The sequence below is a fragment of the Erinaceus europaeus genome, chromosome 10 (genome assembly GCF_950295315.1).
Source record: "Erinaceus europaeus chromosome 10, mEriEur2.1, whole genome shotgun sequence".
Lineage (NCBI taxonomy): Eukaryota > Metazoa > Chordata > Mammalia > Eulipotyphla > Erinaceidae > Erinaceus > Erinaceus europaeus.
Window position 1 is genome coordinate 99,951,411 of NC_080171.1, and position 13,920 is coordinate 99,965,330.

A 13,920-nucleotide genomic window follows, 5' to 3' on the forward strand; every position below is an offset into this window, starting at 1 on the left:
GGTGCCTGCACCAGCAGCAGGCCTCAAACCACCACTGCTCTGGCCAAACTGCAGATTGCCTGAGTCAGCAGAATCTTCTTCCATTTCCAGCCCCAGCTTTGTCACTGTGTGGTCTTGGGCGAATCGCCTCACCTCTCAGCCTCAATGTCCTCTTCTGTAAAATGGGCTTGTGACCCTAGCTATGGCACTGTAGAGTCAGGCTTCTGTAGGAACGCCCAGCATTTTTTATTTTTGTGATTAGGGACTCAGGGCCGCACCAGCTCACCCCAAGCAGCCGGGCGGGGCGGAGACGGGGGCGGGTCCTGCGGGTCGCATCCCTGCCTCCCAGGGAACCGCGGGGCCGGGACTGCAAGCCCCGAGCCTTGCTCGCTCGCCCGCCGCCCTGTGTCGCTTCGCCCCCTGGAGGCCACTGGTGTCTTGTCAACGGCGGGTGGCGGGGGCCGGGGGAGGTGGCGGCGGGGGCAGTTCTCTGCTCCTAGAACCCGACGCCGCTCCCTCAGCGTCTCCAGCCTTTGCCTGGGGCGGGCGCGGGGGAGGGCACTGCGAGCTAGGGACTAACCCCGCGGCAGCTGGCACGTAGGGTAAACTGAGGCACGCGCAAGGCGCCCCGCAGGCAGGTGTCGAGTTCGGGGCCCCACCTCCGAAGGCGGAGGAGGCACTGCTGGTGGCGACGCGCCGAGGGCGGCCGGCGGACCTCTGGAGGCGGCGGCAGGTGCGGCCGCGGAGGGTGGGAGGGAGGAGGATGGGGGCGGGAGGAGGGGGATAGGAGGGCGAGGCCGGGGCACCTCCCCCTTTATAACGCGCCCCCTCCCGGGCTCGCGGGCCGCCTCCTCGTCGGCTCTTCTCGTCTTACCCCCTCACCCGGCCGCCCCGGGCCCGGGGCCGGACAGGGAGTCCCCAGGCAGGGACCCCGGAGCCGTACCCCCGCCCGCCACCCCGCGCAGTCAGGCGGAGGCGGCGCCGTCGGAGGAGGAGGAGCAGGGCACTGCGGCTGGCCCCGGATCGGGCGCCAGAGCAGCAGCGGCTCCGGCAGCATCGGCCGCCCGGACTGATGCAGCGGGACGCACCGCCTCGAGCCCCAGCCCCGGTGCCCCGTCTCCCCGCGCCCCCGATCGGGGCCTCCGCCTGCAGTGGCGGCGGCGGAGGCGGGGGCAGCGGCGGCGGTGGCGGAGGAGCCTCTGCAGCTCCGGCTCCTCCTGGCCTCCCGGGAACTACAAGTCCCAGGGGGCTTGGCGGCGGGCGGCGAGCGGAAGAGGCGGGGTCAGCGCCGCGAGGCAGGAAGTGGCCGTGGAGGCGGAAGTGGCGCGGTAGAGGAGGGCCCGGGAGCACGGCGGCGGGACCGGGAGTGGCGGCGTCAGCGGCAGCAGCGGCGGCGCCGGCTGGAGGAGGCGGAGGCGGAGGCGGAGGAGGAGGAGGAGGAGGAGGCGGCGGCGGCGCTCTGGAAGCGGCTATGGCAAAGCAGTACGACTCAGTGGAGTGTCCCTTTTGTGATGAAGTGACCAAATATGAGAAGCTCGCTAAGATCGGTCAAGGCACCTTCGGGTAAGGCTGGACCCAAGTGGCGGGGAGTTCGGAGCCTGCACCCCATAAAGACGAACAGGGGGCGCTCGGGACCTATTCCTGGGTGGTCAGGAAGCCACTGAGCCCCACGCTTGGCCCATAGTCTCGTTAGGCCGCGCCGCCGCCCGCCCGAACCTGGCTGGGAGGAGCCTGAGGCCGGGGAGCGGGGTGGGGGGGGGGTTGCAGAAACGTGCGGTGAGGGGGGGCGATGGAGAACAGTGGAAGCTGGGGGACGCGTCCATGCGGGCTGGAGGGGCAGCCGAGTGCCCGGGTTCGGGTTCAGGCTCCGCCCCACCCGGGATTCCGGCCGCCTCCGGTGGGGGAGGGGCGGGCCCCGCGGACGTGCTGCTGAGTCCCCGGGGTCCCGGTCTGTGCAGGGAGGTGTTCAAGGCGAAGCATCGCAAGACCGGCCAGAAGGTGGCTCTGAAGAAAGTGCTGATGGAGAATGAGAAGGAAGGGGTAAGCAGAAGCGGCGGGCTGGGGGAGCCTTGCCCGGTCCCTTAACGCCAGGGTGGATTTACGTCCTGCTAGGAATCTCTAGATTCCATTTATGGGCGGTAATCCGGGCTTTCCATACCCTGGGACGTTCAGTTTTCAAAGTGAGTCCTTTTTTTTTTTTTTTGGCATTTTATTTATTTATTTATGTTTTTTTAGAGAGATGCTGAGAAAGACACAGTGAGAAACACCAGAGCACTGCTCAGCTCCGGCTTATGGTGGTGCGGGGGATTGAACCTGAGACTTTGGAGCCTCAGGCATGAGAGTTTCTTTGCATGACCATTATGCTATCTACCCCCCAAAGTGAATCTTTTAATCCAAATATTTTCGAACATCTGACTTCATTCTTGGGTGGCTATGATGGGAGAAGGGCCAGGAGAAGGGAGCTCATGTTTGCACTGGGTTCTTTCTTGGTTCCTGAAGTTATGAAGCCTTCACTTTTTCCATAGTCTTGAGTTTGGTTTAAGGTGAAAGATACATACAACGACTTCAAAATAGGTGACTTAAGGAAATGTATTGAAATGGAGCAGTCATGTCTTTTTTTTTTTTTTTTTTTTTTTTTTAATAAAGGATTTGTGTTTGAAAGATTCCCACCAGAGTACTGATAAGCCCAGGTGGTGCTTGGGGTGAACTTGGCTCCTCGGAGCCACAGGCATAAAAGTCTTTTGCATAATCATGCTGTTATCCCAATCCTTAAGGTACTTTCTTATTATTTTGTTTCTGTAAACATAGGTTCAGAGCTAGGGTTTTAAGATTGAAGATACTATGGAGTAGTTAGTATGGGGGACATATACCATTTTTATATTCATTTTGCATACCAAGAATCTGGCATCCGGTTTCAGGGCCCATGTCCTTACTCTTGCCCCTCCGTCAGGACTCTGGCCAGTTCCCTGGTTCTTACTAATTTTTAAAATATTTTATTTATTTTATTTTTGAGAGAGATGCAGAGAGAGAGACACACAGAGAAAGACCAGAGCACTGCTCAGCTCTGGCTTATGGTGGTGCGGGGGATTGAACCTGGGATTTAGGAGCCTTGGGCATGAAAGTCTGTTTGCATAACCATTATGCTATCTCCCCCACCCGGTTCTTACTCATTTTCAACACCTTCCCACTATTTTTTCTTTCCTTCCTTAGTTCCCCATTACAGCCTTGCGGGAAATAAAGATCCTCCAGCTTCTAAAACACGAAAATGTGGTTAACTTGATTGAGATCTGTCGAACCAAAGGTAAGTTGTACATCCTCCCCATTTTCAAATGTCAAAACAAAGTTTATAGTCTGAGATCTGTTTGTGATAGGAACTGGACATACTTGGATTGCTTCTTCCAAATCTTTTTTTTTTTTTTTTTAATATTTATTCCCTTTTGTTGCCCTTTTTGTTTTATTGTTGTAGTTATTATTGTTGTTATTGGCTAGGACAGAGAGAAATGGAGAGAGGAGGGGAATACAGAGAGGGGGAGAGAAAGACGGACACCTGCAGACCTGCTTCACCACTTGTGAAGCAACTCCCCTGCAGGTGGGGAGCTGGGGCTCGAACCTAGATCCTTACGCGGGTCCTTGTGTCTTGCACTGCCTGTGCTTAACCCACTGGGCTACTGCCTGACTCCCCCCCCTTTTTTTTTTTTTAAGATTTATTCATGAAGATGGAGAGAGAGAGAGAGAGAACACCAGACATCACTCTGGTATATATGCTGCCAGGGATTGAACTCAGGATCTCATGCTTGAGATTCCAATGCTTTATCCACTGCACCGTCTCCCAGACCATTCTTCCTTATCTTTTCAATCTTTTTTTTTTATGATTAAAAAAATTAATGAGAGAGATATAGAAAGAGCAGAGCACTGCTCAACCTTGGCTTTTGGTGGTACTGGAGATTGAACCCGCAACCTTTGCAGCCTCAGGCATGAAAGTCCTTTTGCATAACCATTATGCTGTCCCTCAGTCTGCCTCTTTCTAATCGCACCCCCAATTGGAACTGCTTTTTCTGTTGCTTTCATCATACTGGTACTTCCCCAGAGCCTGCCACAGTACCTGGCCTGGAGGAGACAGTCAGGAAGTGTTTAAGCTGTGAAGGAACACAGAAACAAAATTTGGGCATCCACAAGTTATAGGGGGTAGGGAGCTGTCTGTGGGAAAATAAATTGAGTGGGTGAGTTTTATTCCTTATTCCCTTTTTCTCTTTCCACCTTAGCTTCTCCCTATAACCGCTGCAAAGGTAGTATATACCTGGTGTTTGACTTCTGCGAGCATGACCTTGCTGGACTGCTAAGCAACGTGTTAGTCAAGTTCACACTGTCTGAGATCAAGAGGGTCATGCAGATGCTGCTCAATGGGCTGTACTATATCCACCGGAACAAGGTAGGGGCTAGACTGGGGAAAGAAGAACAAGGTGTGGGCTGACACCACCCCCCCATGCTGGGGTGTGCCATTAAAGAGTGCTTGGGTGCCTCACTAACCCTCACTCTCACCCCTCCTGCAGATCCTACACAGAGACATGAAGGCAGCTAATGTGCTCATCACCCGAGATGGGGTCCTAAAGCTGGCAGATTTTGGGCTAGCCCGGGCCTTCAGCCTGGCCAAGAACAGCCAGCCTAACCGCTATACCAATCGAGTGGTGACACTCTGGTACCGGCCCCCGGAGCTGTTGCTCGGTGAGGACTCGTGAGCGGGCAGAGAGGGACAAGGGCTGGGCTACCTGGCCTCAGCTCCCCACTGTCAGGGCTTCTTGAGCTGCTGGCCCCAGGGCATTGTGTCTCAGGAGGCCCTCCAGCTCAAAGGGCCCTCCTGGTACGCTCTTCTTCCCAGGGGAGCGGGACTACGGCCCTCCCATTGACCTGTGGGGTGCTGGCTGCATCATGGCGGAGATGTGGACCCGCAGCCCTATCATGCAGGGCAACACAGAACAGCACCAACTCGCCCTCATCAGCCAGCTCTGTGGCTCCATCACTCCTGAGGTTTGTGGCCAGGGTGCAGAGATCTCCCTGGCAGGGAGGGATGGGGGAGGTGGTGCTGTGGCCTTTGGATTGGGGAGTTGAATAGAAGGAAAGGTGGCCAACAGGACACTGTTAGGGAGAGGAGGCTGGGGAGACAGCCTTGGTTCTACAAAAGACTTCCTGGGGCTCTGAGGTCTCAGGTTCAGTCCTCTATATCACCATAAGCTAGAGCTAAGCAGTGCTCTAGGATACATCTCTCCTCTGTAGATATGTCTCGTTGATAATAATAGTTCCTATTGTTATTATTAAAAATCATGGAACCTTAATATAACCTTATCTTTAAAAAGAGAGAAAAGGAGAGAGCATCAGAGTACCACTCTGAGACATGCAGTGCTAGGGATTATAGTAGGGACCTCTTGCTTGAGAGTCTAATACTATATCCATCAAGTCGTCTCCCAGGTCACAGGGCCTGCTCTGTTGAGCCACACAGGCTAGGTTCACCAGTTCTTTGATCTTGGGCAAGGCATTTCAAGCCTTCCCCTTAGCTGAGCTGAAACTTGTGAAACCTGTTCCCACCTTAGGTGTGGTATCCATATTCCAGATGGCATGTTAGGGGGCCTGGCACTCAGTGTGCCAGATTGGGGGTGGGTACCCCTCTGACTTTAGAGAAGTTGAGTGTGACCTTTAAGGTCACACCTGGAACATGTGGAGTTTAGACCACCAGATAAATTAGATACCTCACAGACTGACTCCATCCTCTCCCTTTGCCTCTCCACAACTACCAGGTGTGGCCAAATGTAGACAAGTATGAGTTGTTTGAGAAACTGGAACTGGTCAAGGGCCAGAAACGGAAGGTGAAGGACAGGCTGAAGGCCTACGTGCGTGACCCCTACGCTCTGGACCTCATCGACAAACTGCTTGTGCTGGACCCTGCACAACGCATTGACAGTGATGATGCCCTAAACCACGACTTCTTCTGGTCCGACCCCATGCCCTCAGACCTCAAGGGCATGCTGTCTACCCACCTGACATCCATGTTCGAGTACCTGGCACCGCCACGCCGGAAGGGCAGCCAGATCACACAGCAAGCCACCAACCAGAGCCGAAATCCTGCCACCACCAACCAGACGGAGTTTGAGCGTGTCTTCTGAGGGTCATCCACTGTCACTTCTCACCAAGGCTGTTCTCATTTTCCAGCTGCTATGTGACTTACATTGTGCAGTTGATGGGGCATTTGAGTTTTCCCTCTAGAGCATATTTTAATCCCCACCCTGGGCACTGGGAGCCCCAGCTAAGCGGACTAGAAGAATGGTTTGGCTGAAAGTTCATGGAGGGTCACCAAGCCTGCCTCACCTTGTTCCTGGATTTCTGGGTGATGCCCCCAACAGTCTGCATACCTTGGGACAGGAATAGGGTTGGAGGGGAGGCTCACTACACCGGTGACTTTCTAAGTGTTGGTAGCATCACGGGAGGAGGAAACAGCCCTGACCCATCCCCCAAGTCTCCTCATAGGTTGAGAACTTTGGGGGAATAGAACCAGCCCCAGAAGTGGGCTTCTGTTGGCTGAGCCCCCAGGACTAGCTGACAAGAAAAACATTGTTTCTTTAATAGAATTTTATTGTGTTTCTTTTGTTCCATTGTTTGGAGACATTCCTGGACAGTTTGGTCAGTTACAATTAAAGTTGGCGTTTTTTTCTTTTTCAGTAAGTGTGTGCTTTTTAATTTTTAAAAAATTATCTTTATTTATTGGATAGAGATGGCCAGAAATTGAGAGGGTAGGGGAGAGAGAGAGAAAGAGACCTGCAAACCTGCTTCACTGCTTTTGAAGCTTTTCCCCCAGCAGGTGGGGACTGAGGGCTCGAACCTGGGTCCTTGAGCACTGTAACGTGTGCTCAACCAGGTGCGCCATCACCTGGCCCCTCACATGTTTTTGTTTTTTTAAGAAAATGCCAGGGGATGAACTAAGGGCTTCATGATGCCACAGAATAACTTGCCCAACTCAATTTTTTTGCACATACAGGGCAGGGGTAGATAGCATAATGGTTATGCGGAGACGTCTATACCTATAGTTCCAGGTTCAATCGCCCATACCACCATAAGCCAGAGCTGAGCAATGCTCTGGTTAAGGGGAAAAAAAAAAAAAAAAAAGAACCAGACATCACTGGTACGCGTACTGCCCAGAGTTCATATCTACTGCGCCATCTCCTGGACTACAAATGAAACGTCTGAGGACCTGCTTTCATTATATGTTGTATAGCTGAAGGTCAAAGTTGTCAAGATTCTGCTGGCTGTGTACACTGACAGAAAGACATTGCAAATACAAGTTAGAAAAGACCTGTGCAGCTTGAGAAATTATGTAATGGGTGATGTATTAGAACTTGAGCATGAGGTCCTTAACTTCAATCAAGTGATGCTGTGGTTTTCTTTTTCCACTATTCTCATAACTAAGTGACTCAAAGGGGGGGGGGGGGGCACGCACTACTGCTTGAGTGCTGGAGGAGGACTCACTGAGACGTTACCCATGGTTGTGTCCTCTGCTTCCCTGTCTGTTTTCTCACTTTTCCTCGGTTACTTTTCTACTGACAGAATAAAATGAGACCATTTTTTTTTTAATTTATATTTACCCTTTTGTTGCCCTTGTTTTTCATTGTATTTATTATTGATGTCATTGTTAGGACAGAGAGAAATGGAGATAGGAGGGGAAGATAGGGAAAGAAAGACAGACATTTGTAGATCTGCTTCAACACCTGTGAAGCAACTCCCCTGCAAGTGGGGAGCTGGGGGCTCAAACTGATCCTTATGCTGGTCCTTGGCGCCACGTGGGCTTAACCCGCTGCACTGCCTCCCGACTCCCTATTATTGATGTCGGTTAAATAGGACAGAAAGAAATAGAGGAGGGGAAGATGGAGAGAAAGATACCTGCAGACCTGCTTTACCACCTGTAAAGGGACTCCCCCTGCAGGTGGGGAGCTGGGGGCTTGAACCGGGATCCTTACATTGGTACTTGCACTTTGCATCACATGTCTTAAGCCACTGCACTACCACCCAAATCCCGAGACCATATTTTAAAGCTGCCAGAGCAAGGCCTGAACCCTGGGGCTGTGGGCTCCTTCCAGAGAACACTTTCAGAAGGAGACTGGGACTAACAGGTGGGGAGTGGGTATGACATATTTTAGCCTATGCCAGGAGCTGATTGGGCCCAAATACAGCTCCCAGCGGGCAGGGCCTCATTGGGGGCATTCGTCTGAGCCTCTTTATAGCTTTCTGGGATGTTTGAGCCTCTTACACTGTATGATTTCTCCAGTGCCCACTGGGCAGGTGATTGAAGGGCTATAGCTGTTTGGACTGGCTTTCTGTCTCATCCTACAAGCTGAGGACTGGGCCTGTAGCCGGGCCTCTGTGCCCAGCCAGTTTGGTAGAACATAGCCTCTTTCCCCAGGTTTCTGTTCTTCAGGTCAAGGGCAGCCCTCTGTCCTGTTCCTCCTTCCCAGGGACCCCACTGTAACCAGGGCAAAGAGGTCCCTTATGTAAGGGGTAGTTGACTTGTAAGAGGACTGACTGAAAGAGAAGCCTGACAAAGCCTTCCCTGCTAGTCAGGAAGCAGAACCCCAAAACCTGGAAGTCTCCCAAATACCCTCTCCCTCCCCAGCACACGCCTACCTGCTCACCTTTAACCTCTTGCCAGTTGTTATTTAACTCTGAGGTGTGTGCAGCCCTGGGTACATCCCACAATAAGAATGTCTAAAACAGGAGCCTATCAGGTAGGACCTGCCTCCCTGCGGGGGGGGGGGGGGGGGGGGGTTTTGGGCCCTGGAGTGAGGAGACTGTAAGGGCTAGGCAGCCCCCCTGGCCCCAGGCTCCCTTCCCTGCAGGATCACAGGCAGGCTTGGAAGAGGCTCCATACCGTGAGTCAGTTTGCCCTGCCCCACTAGGGATCAGGAAGCTGAAGATGAAAAGCACCAGGTCCCTGGCCACCTCCTGGCCAGTGGCGGAGAAGTGGTGCTGGGACACAAACATGGAGTGGCCGGGCCTGTCTGGGAGTCCCTTCTCAGCTACACCTGCCTCCTTCCAGGTAGGAGAACACAGGGACCCTGGGCAGGAGTCCCAGTCCTCTGAGTCTAGTCTGTTTCTTTCACTGGTTGTAAATATCCCTCTGAGGTGCCAAGGCCATGGGCAGAAACAATAATGCCACACTTAGTAGAGCCCCAAGGGAAAAATTTCACCATTCATATCCTTGCTCTAAAGGCCGGGGTGCGAAGGGCTTTTGTGGGCTCCAGGGTCCTTTAAGCCCCCTAGAAGCTCCATTGAAGCCCTGCCCAGTGTGTGGTTGGGGGAAAATACTTAGCTCTCTAGAGGAGGGCTGATAGAGGGGAGTGAGGGTCTTCAGGGGGTACCTACTACATGCTAAGTGATGTGTAAGCTAGTTGCATCTGATTTAATTATCTGAACAATTTCTTTTTCTTTTTTTGCCCCCATGGTTATCACTGGAGCTTGGTGTCTGCACTACGAATCCACTGCTCCTGTGGCCATTTCCCCCCCAGTTTTTTGGATAGGACAGAGAAATTGAGAAAGGAGGGGAAGATAGAGAAGGAGAGAGAAAGATAGGCACCTACAGACCTGCTTCACCAATTGTGAAGCGACCTCCCTGCAGGTGGGGAGCCAGGGGGCTCAGACCTTGTGCTTGGTACTATGTGCGCTTAATCTGGTGTGCTACTGCCCAGCCCCCTAAAATAAAATAATTAAAAAAGATTTCCTGACTTGGCTTGTGTGTAGCGGCCCTGACTCTGGGCCCAACAGTTTCTTCTCCAGCTCCAACCTCTGAGGCGGGAACACTGTGACCCCCACTTCCTGTCCAAACAGACGTTAGACAAGGTGCTTAGCCTCATCAAGCCTTTGTTTCCTTCTCTGCAGAATGGGCATGTCAGTTGCCTCCTTCCCTCTCTGTCAGGAGTGGGGCCTGAGCCCCAGCTGCCAGGCAGAGGCCCCCACCAGTCGCTCTGGATGGGTGTAAGCTCCTACCAGTCACAGATGTGGGAGGGGGCCCTGGACACCAAGACTTTAGATCAGGACCCCCCTCTTTACGGTCACCCAGGCCCTATTGCTTTAGAGGACAGGACACTAGAAATGTGAGGGGACTTGCCCATGTCGGGGGGTCACCCCCCCCCAAGGGAGACAGAACCCCAGGTGATACCCTAGAGACTGGGGGTGTTGGCATTTCACCAGCAGACAGCCCTCCCTCTGGAGTAAAAGCCAGCTCGTGGCCAGAGCCCCAGTGATAAGATGACCTTGGTCACCTCACAAGGCACAGAACAGATGGGAGCAGGACCAGGGGTGGAGCCTGGGGCCCTCTATCAAGTACCCCTGTGAATAACTAAGTCACATCCCCTCTGGGCCTTCACCGGGTCAAAGCACTGACCCTTCCTGGCAGGTGTTAGGATGAAGTGACAGCGTGTAAAGGTCTCTCACGCACAGTGCTGCTGTCTAAAATGAACTCAAGTTAAATATTACTTAAGGGACACATGAAAAACATTAGCAGCCTGGGCAGAGGCATAGCAGTTAGAGCACTGGACTCAGCATGAGGTCCTGAATCCAGCCCCTGGCATCACATGTGCCAGAGCAGGGGATGCTATGGCTCTCACTGTCTCAATAACAACAATAATAACTACAATAAAACAACAAGGGCAACAAAAGGGAATAAATAAATATAAAAAAATTAATAAAAAGAAAGAAAGAAAGAAAGAAAATGGTGGCAAACTACCCAGGAGGTGGTACAATGACTAGAGTGTTGGATTGACAGCCATGATGTCCTGAGGTAAGACTCCAGCATTACACATGCCAGGGTGATGCTCTGGTTCTTTCCCTCCTGTTAATAAATAAATAAGCAAATTTTTAAAAATGGTAGAGAATGGGTGTAGGAACCAGAAGGTACAGCAGTAAGGAGATTGAGATCGATAGCAGAGGCTTGTGGTGATTGTTGGGAGGTGGGGTTCTTAAAGGGGAGGGAGTGACTGCCTGAGAGTCTGTGAGGTGGAGCAGAGAGCCCATAGATGGGGGATATGGGATGCAGGGGTGGGAAACTGAGGCCGAGGTCCAGCTTTTTTTTTTTTTAAGGTTTTATTTTCCACTAATTTTTATTTATTAATGTGAGAGAGAGCAGAGAGAAAAAAAAGAATCTGGGGCATCACTCTGGCATATGCAATGCCTGGGATTAAACATGTGGCTTCAGGCTTAAGAGTCTAGTGCTTTATCCACTGCCTCACTTCCTGGACCACTAGGCCCTTCAATGTAAGAATCTGCCTGGCTACAGGAGCTGGTTTCTAAGTAGGAAAGATTTAGAGCAAGAGGACATGTGTCATGGATGTGTCCTGTTTATTTGTTTTTTAATTTTTTCCTTTTTAAATAGTAATTTAATATTGGTTTGCAAAATTATAAGATAACAAGGGAGCAATTCTACACTATTCCCACCACCAGAGATCTGTATCCTCATTTCCTCGACTGGAAATTGCAGTGGTTCTCCCAAGGTCACAGATAGGAGTTGACTATTTTTTCTATAATGATCTATTTATCTATCTTTAGCCCATTTTAAAATATATATATTATTTATTTACTAATGAGAAAGATAGGAAGAGAGAGAGAAATAACCAGACATCACTGTGGTGCATGTGCTGCCAGGGATTGAACTCAGGACCTCATGCTTGAGAGTTCAATGCTTTATCCACTGTGCTATTTTTTCCCCCTTTTGTTGCCCTTGTTTTTATTGTTGTTATTTTTGTCATTGTTGTTGGATAGGACAGAGAGATGAGGGGAAGACAGAGAAAGGGAGAGAGAAAGACACCTGCAGACCTGCTTCACTGCCCGTGAAGCAACTTCCCTGCAGGTGGGGAGCAGGGGGCTTGAACCGGGATCCTTCCTCCCGTTCTTGTGCTCTGTGCCATGCGTGCTTAACCCGCTGTGCTACTGCTTGGCCTCTTCTCTTCTTTTCTAAATCACACCTAACACCTATTATTATCTTGGGGTCCTGATGGAATTGGGTTTCAGAGCCTTCTAGTCATCTTTCCCTAGCATTTCTCCGCCTCTGGGAGTATGGACCAAATTTCTTTTTGGGGTACAGGAGGTGGGAGTTCTGACTTCTGTAATTGCTTCTACACTGGACATTGGTGTTGGCAGGTTGATCCATATCCCTCAGCTTGTTTCTGTCTTTCCTAGTGGGGTAGGGCTCTGGAGAGGTGAAGTTCCAGGACACGTCATGGAGGTCGTCTGCCCAGGGAGTTCAGGATGGAATCATGTTTTTTTTTTTAATTAAAAAAATATTTATTTATTTGTGAGAGAAGAAGATGAGAGAGAAAGAAGGAACCAGATCATCACTCTGGCATATGTGATACTGGGTTCAAACTCATGGCCTCAGGCTTGAAAGTCCAATGCTTTACCCACTTAGCCACCTCCCAGGCTGCAAGGTGACCAGTTTAAGATGCTTTCTGACATTTCTGGGGAAGGTGTCAAGAAGCTGCCTGATCCTTGTGTCTGTGACTCAGAGAAGAGGGACATCTGATAGTCAAACATTGTTCAAGCCAAGGACAGTAGGATACCACCTTTGGAAAGATAGGCAAGCCCTGGCTCTCCAGGGTCCAGCTGGTGGAGCGAGTAGGCATAGCCAACAAGGAAGGAAGAGACGGGGAGGAAGACGTCCAGGCAGCTCAGGGGACAAAGGGTTTCAGGAAAGCACGTGTCATCACTGTGCCACCTGCCGTAAGAGATGACTGGTGATAAACTGCACGTGGGGCTCTGAACACAGTTCCAATAGTTTCCTCTGGGGGTATGGTTAGAAGTGGAATGGCAGGGCCAATGGAAAGCACATTGTTAAGGTCCAGTTGAGCTCTGAATAAACAAACAAATCCAATAACACCTTAGTGGCTAGGGTCAGGGTAAGGTCTAAAGTGGCTGCTTCACTAAAGGCAGGATTCATGTCTGATGGAAAAAATATGGGGGCCCTGGCAATGGAGTAACTGGTTGAGTGCAGACATACAAAGATCTGGGTTCAAGCCCCTGGTCCCCACCTACAGAAGAAAAGCTTCACAAGCAGTGAAGCAGTGCATCAGGTGTCTCTCTTTTTCTTTCTCTCTTCCTCTCCCCTGTTCAGTTTCTCTCTGTCCTATCAAATACAGGAAAGAAAAGCACTTATCCCTCAGGAGCCAGTAGATAGCCCACACTTGACTGTGTGCAAAGATCTAGGCATCACATGGGAGAACCATGCCTGCTATCAGGTGGAAGGGTTCTGTGGTGTCTCTCCTACCTTCTTTGTCTCTCTTCACTTGAAGTTAAAAGAAAGAGTCCACTGGGAAAGGAAGACTAGCTAGCACATGTGAAAGAACTCTGCACAAAAGCAAACAAATAGCTTTTTTCCTTAATACAGAAAATATGTAGATCTCTGTATATAAGTAGCCATTTGAAGGGGGCCAGGAGATAGTTCACCCAGAAGCGTGCACATCTTACCATATGGCAGGATGCAGGTTCAAGCCCCCAGTCACCACATGGGAACACTTGCACAGAGAAGGCTTCATGAGCAGTGGAGTGGTTCTGTGATACCACCTCTTTCTCTCCTCTGTGTCACACCCAAGAAGAGTCTGCCCAGGAGTGGTGGGGTCATGCAGGTGTGAATCTCCCATGAAAAACGAGTGGTGGGAGTCGGGCTGCAGCGCAGCGGATTAAGTGCAGGTGGTGCAAAGCGTAGGGACCGACATAAGGATCCCAGTTCAAGCCCCCGGCTCCCCACCTGCAAGGGAGTTGCTTCACAGGTGATGAAGCAGGTCTGCAGGTCTGTCTTTCTCTCCCCCTCTCTGTCTCCCCTCCTCTCCCCATTTCTCTCTGTCCTATCCAACAACAACGACATCAATAACAACAACAATAAAACAACAAGGGCAACAAAAGGAAATGAATTGT

At 51.4% G+C, this 13,920-nt stretch overlaps 2 protein-coding genes across 3 annotated transcripts in view; both read left to right on the top strand.

Moving 5' to 3' along the window:
* The first annotated feature begins 431 nt into the window (after window positions 1-431).
* CDK9 (cyclin dependent kinase 9) lies at window positions 432-7,599 on the top strand. Its single transcript, XM_007528854.3, has 7 exons — window positions 432-1,542; window positions 1,938-2,019; window positions 3,190-3,280; window positions 4,242-4,408; window positions 4,530-4,701; window positions 4,856-5,004; window positions 5,769-7,599. Exons 1-7 carry the CDS (start codon window positions 1,052-1,054, stop codon window positions 6,132-6,134), a joined length of 1,518 nt encoding a protein of 505 aa, XP_007528916.2. The 5' UTR covers window positions 432-1,051; the 3' UTR covers window positions 6,135-7,599.
* A 1,183-nt stretch (window positions 7,600-8,782) lies between these two features.
* The window catches only part of FPGS (folylpolyglutamate synthase), a 32,776-nt gene continuing 27,638 nt past the window's right edge, over window positions 8,783-13,920 (top strand). For both annotated transcript variants that reach the window (XM_060200220.1, XM_060200221.1), the window contains exons 1-2: window positions 8,783-8,888; window positions 8,927-9,055. In XM_060200220.1, the coding sequence (XP_060056203.1) occupies window positions 8,933-9,055 (123 nt within the window). In that variant the 5' untranslated portion in view covers window positions 8,783-8,888; window positions 8,927-8,932. The remainder of the gene's footprint in view (window positions 8,889-8,926; window positions 9,056-13,920) is intronic.

What these genes read in the sequence shown, in the direction of transcription:
- CDK9 (XM_007528854.3), top strand. Translation starts at nt 1,052, where the DNA reads ATGCAGCGGGACGCACCGCCTCGAGCCCCAGCCCCGGTGCCCCGTCTC. An exon ending in TGGAGAATGAGAAGGAAGGG is followed by an intron (nt 2,020 to 3,189) that starts GTAAGCAGAAGC and finishes TTCCTTCCTTAG; the next exon opens with TTCCCCATTACAGCCTTGCG. An exon ending in ACTATATCCACCGGAACAAG is followed by an intron (nt 4,409 to 4,529) that starts GTAGGGGCTAGA and finishes CCCCTCCTGCAG; the next exon opens with ATCCTACACAGAGACATGAA.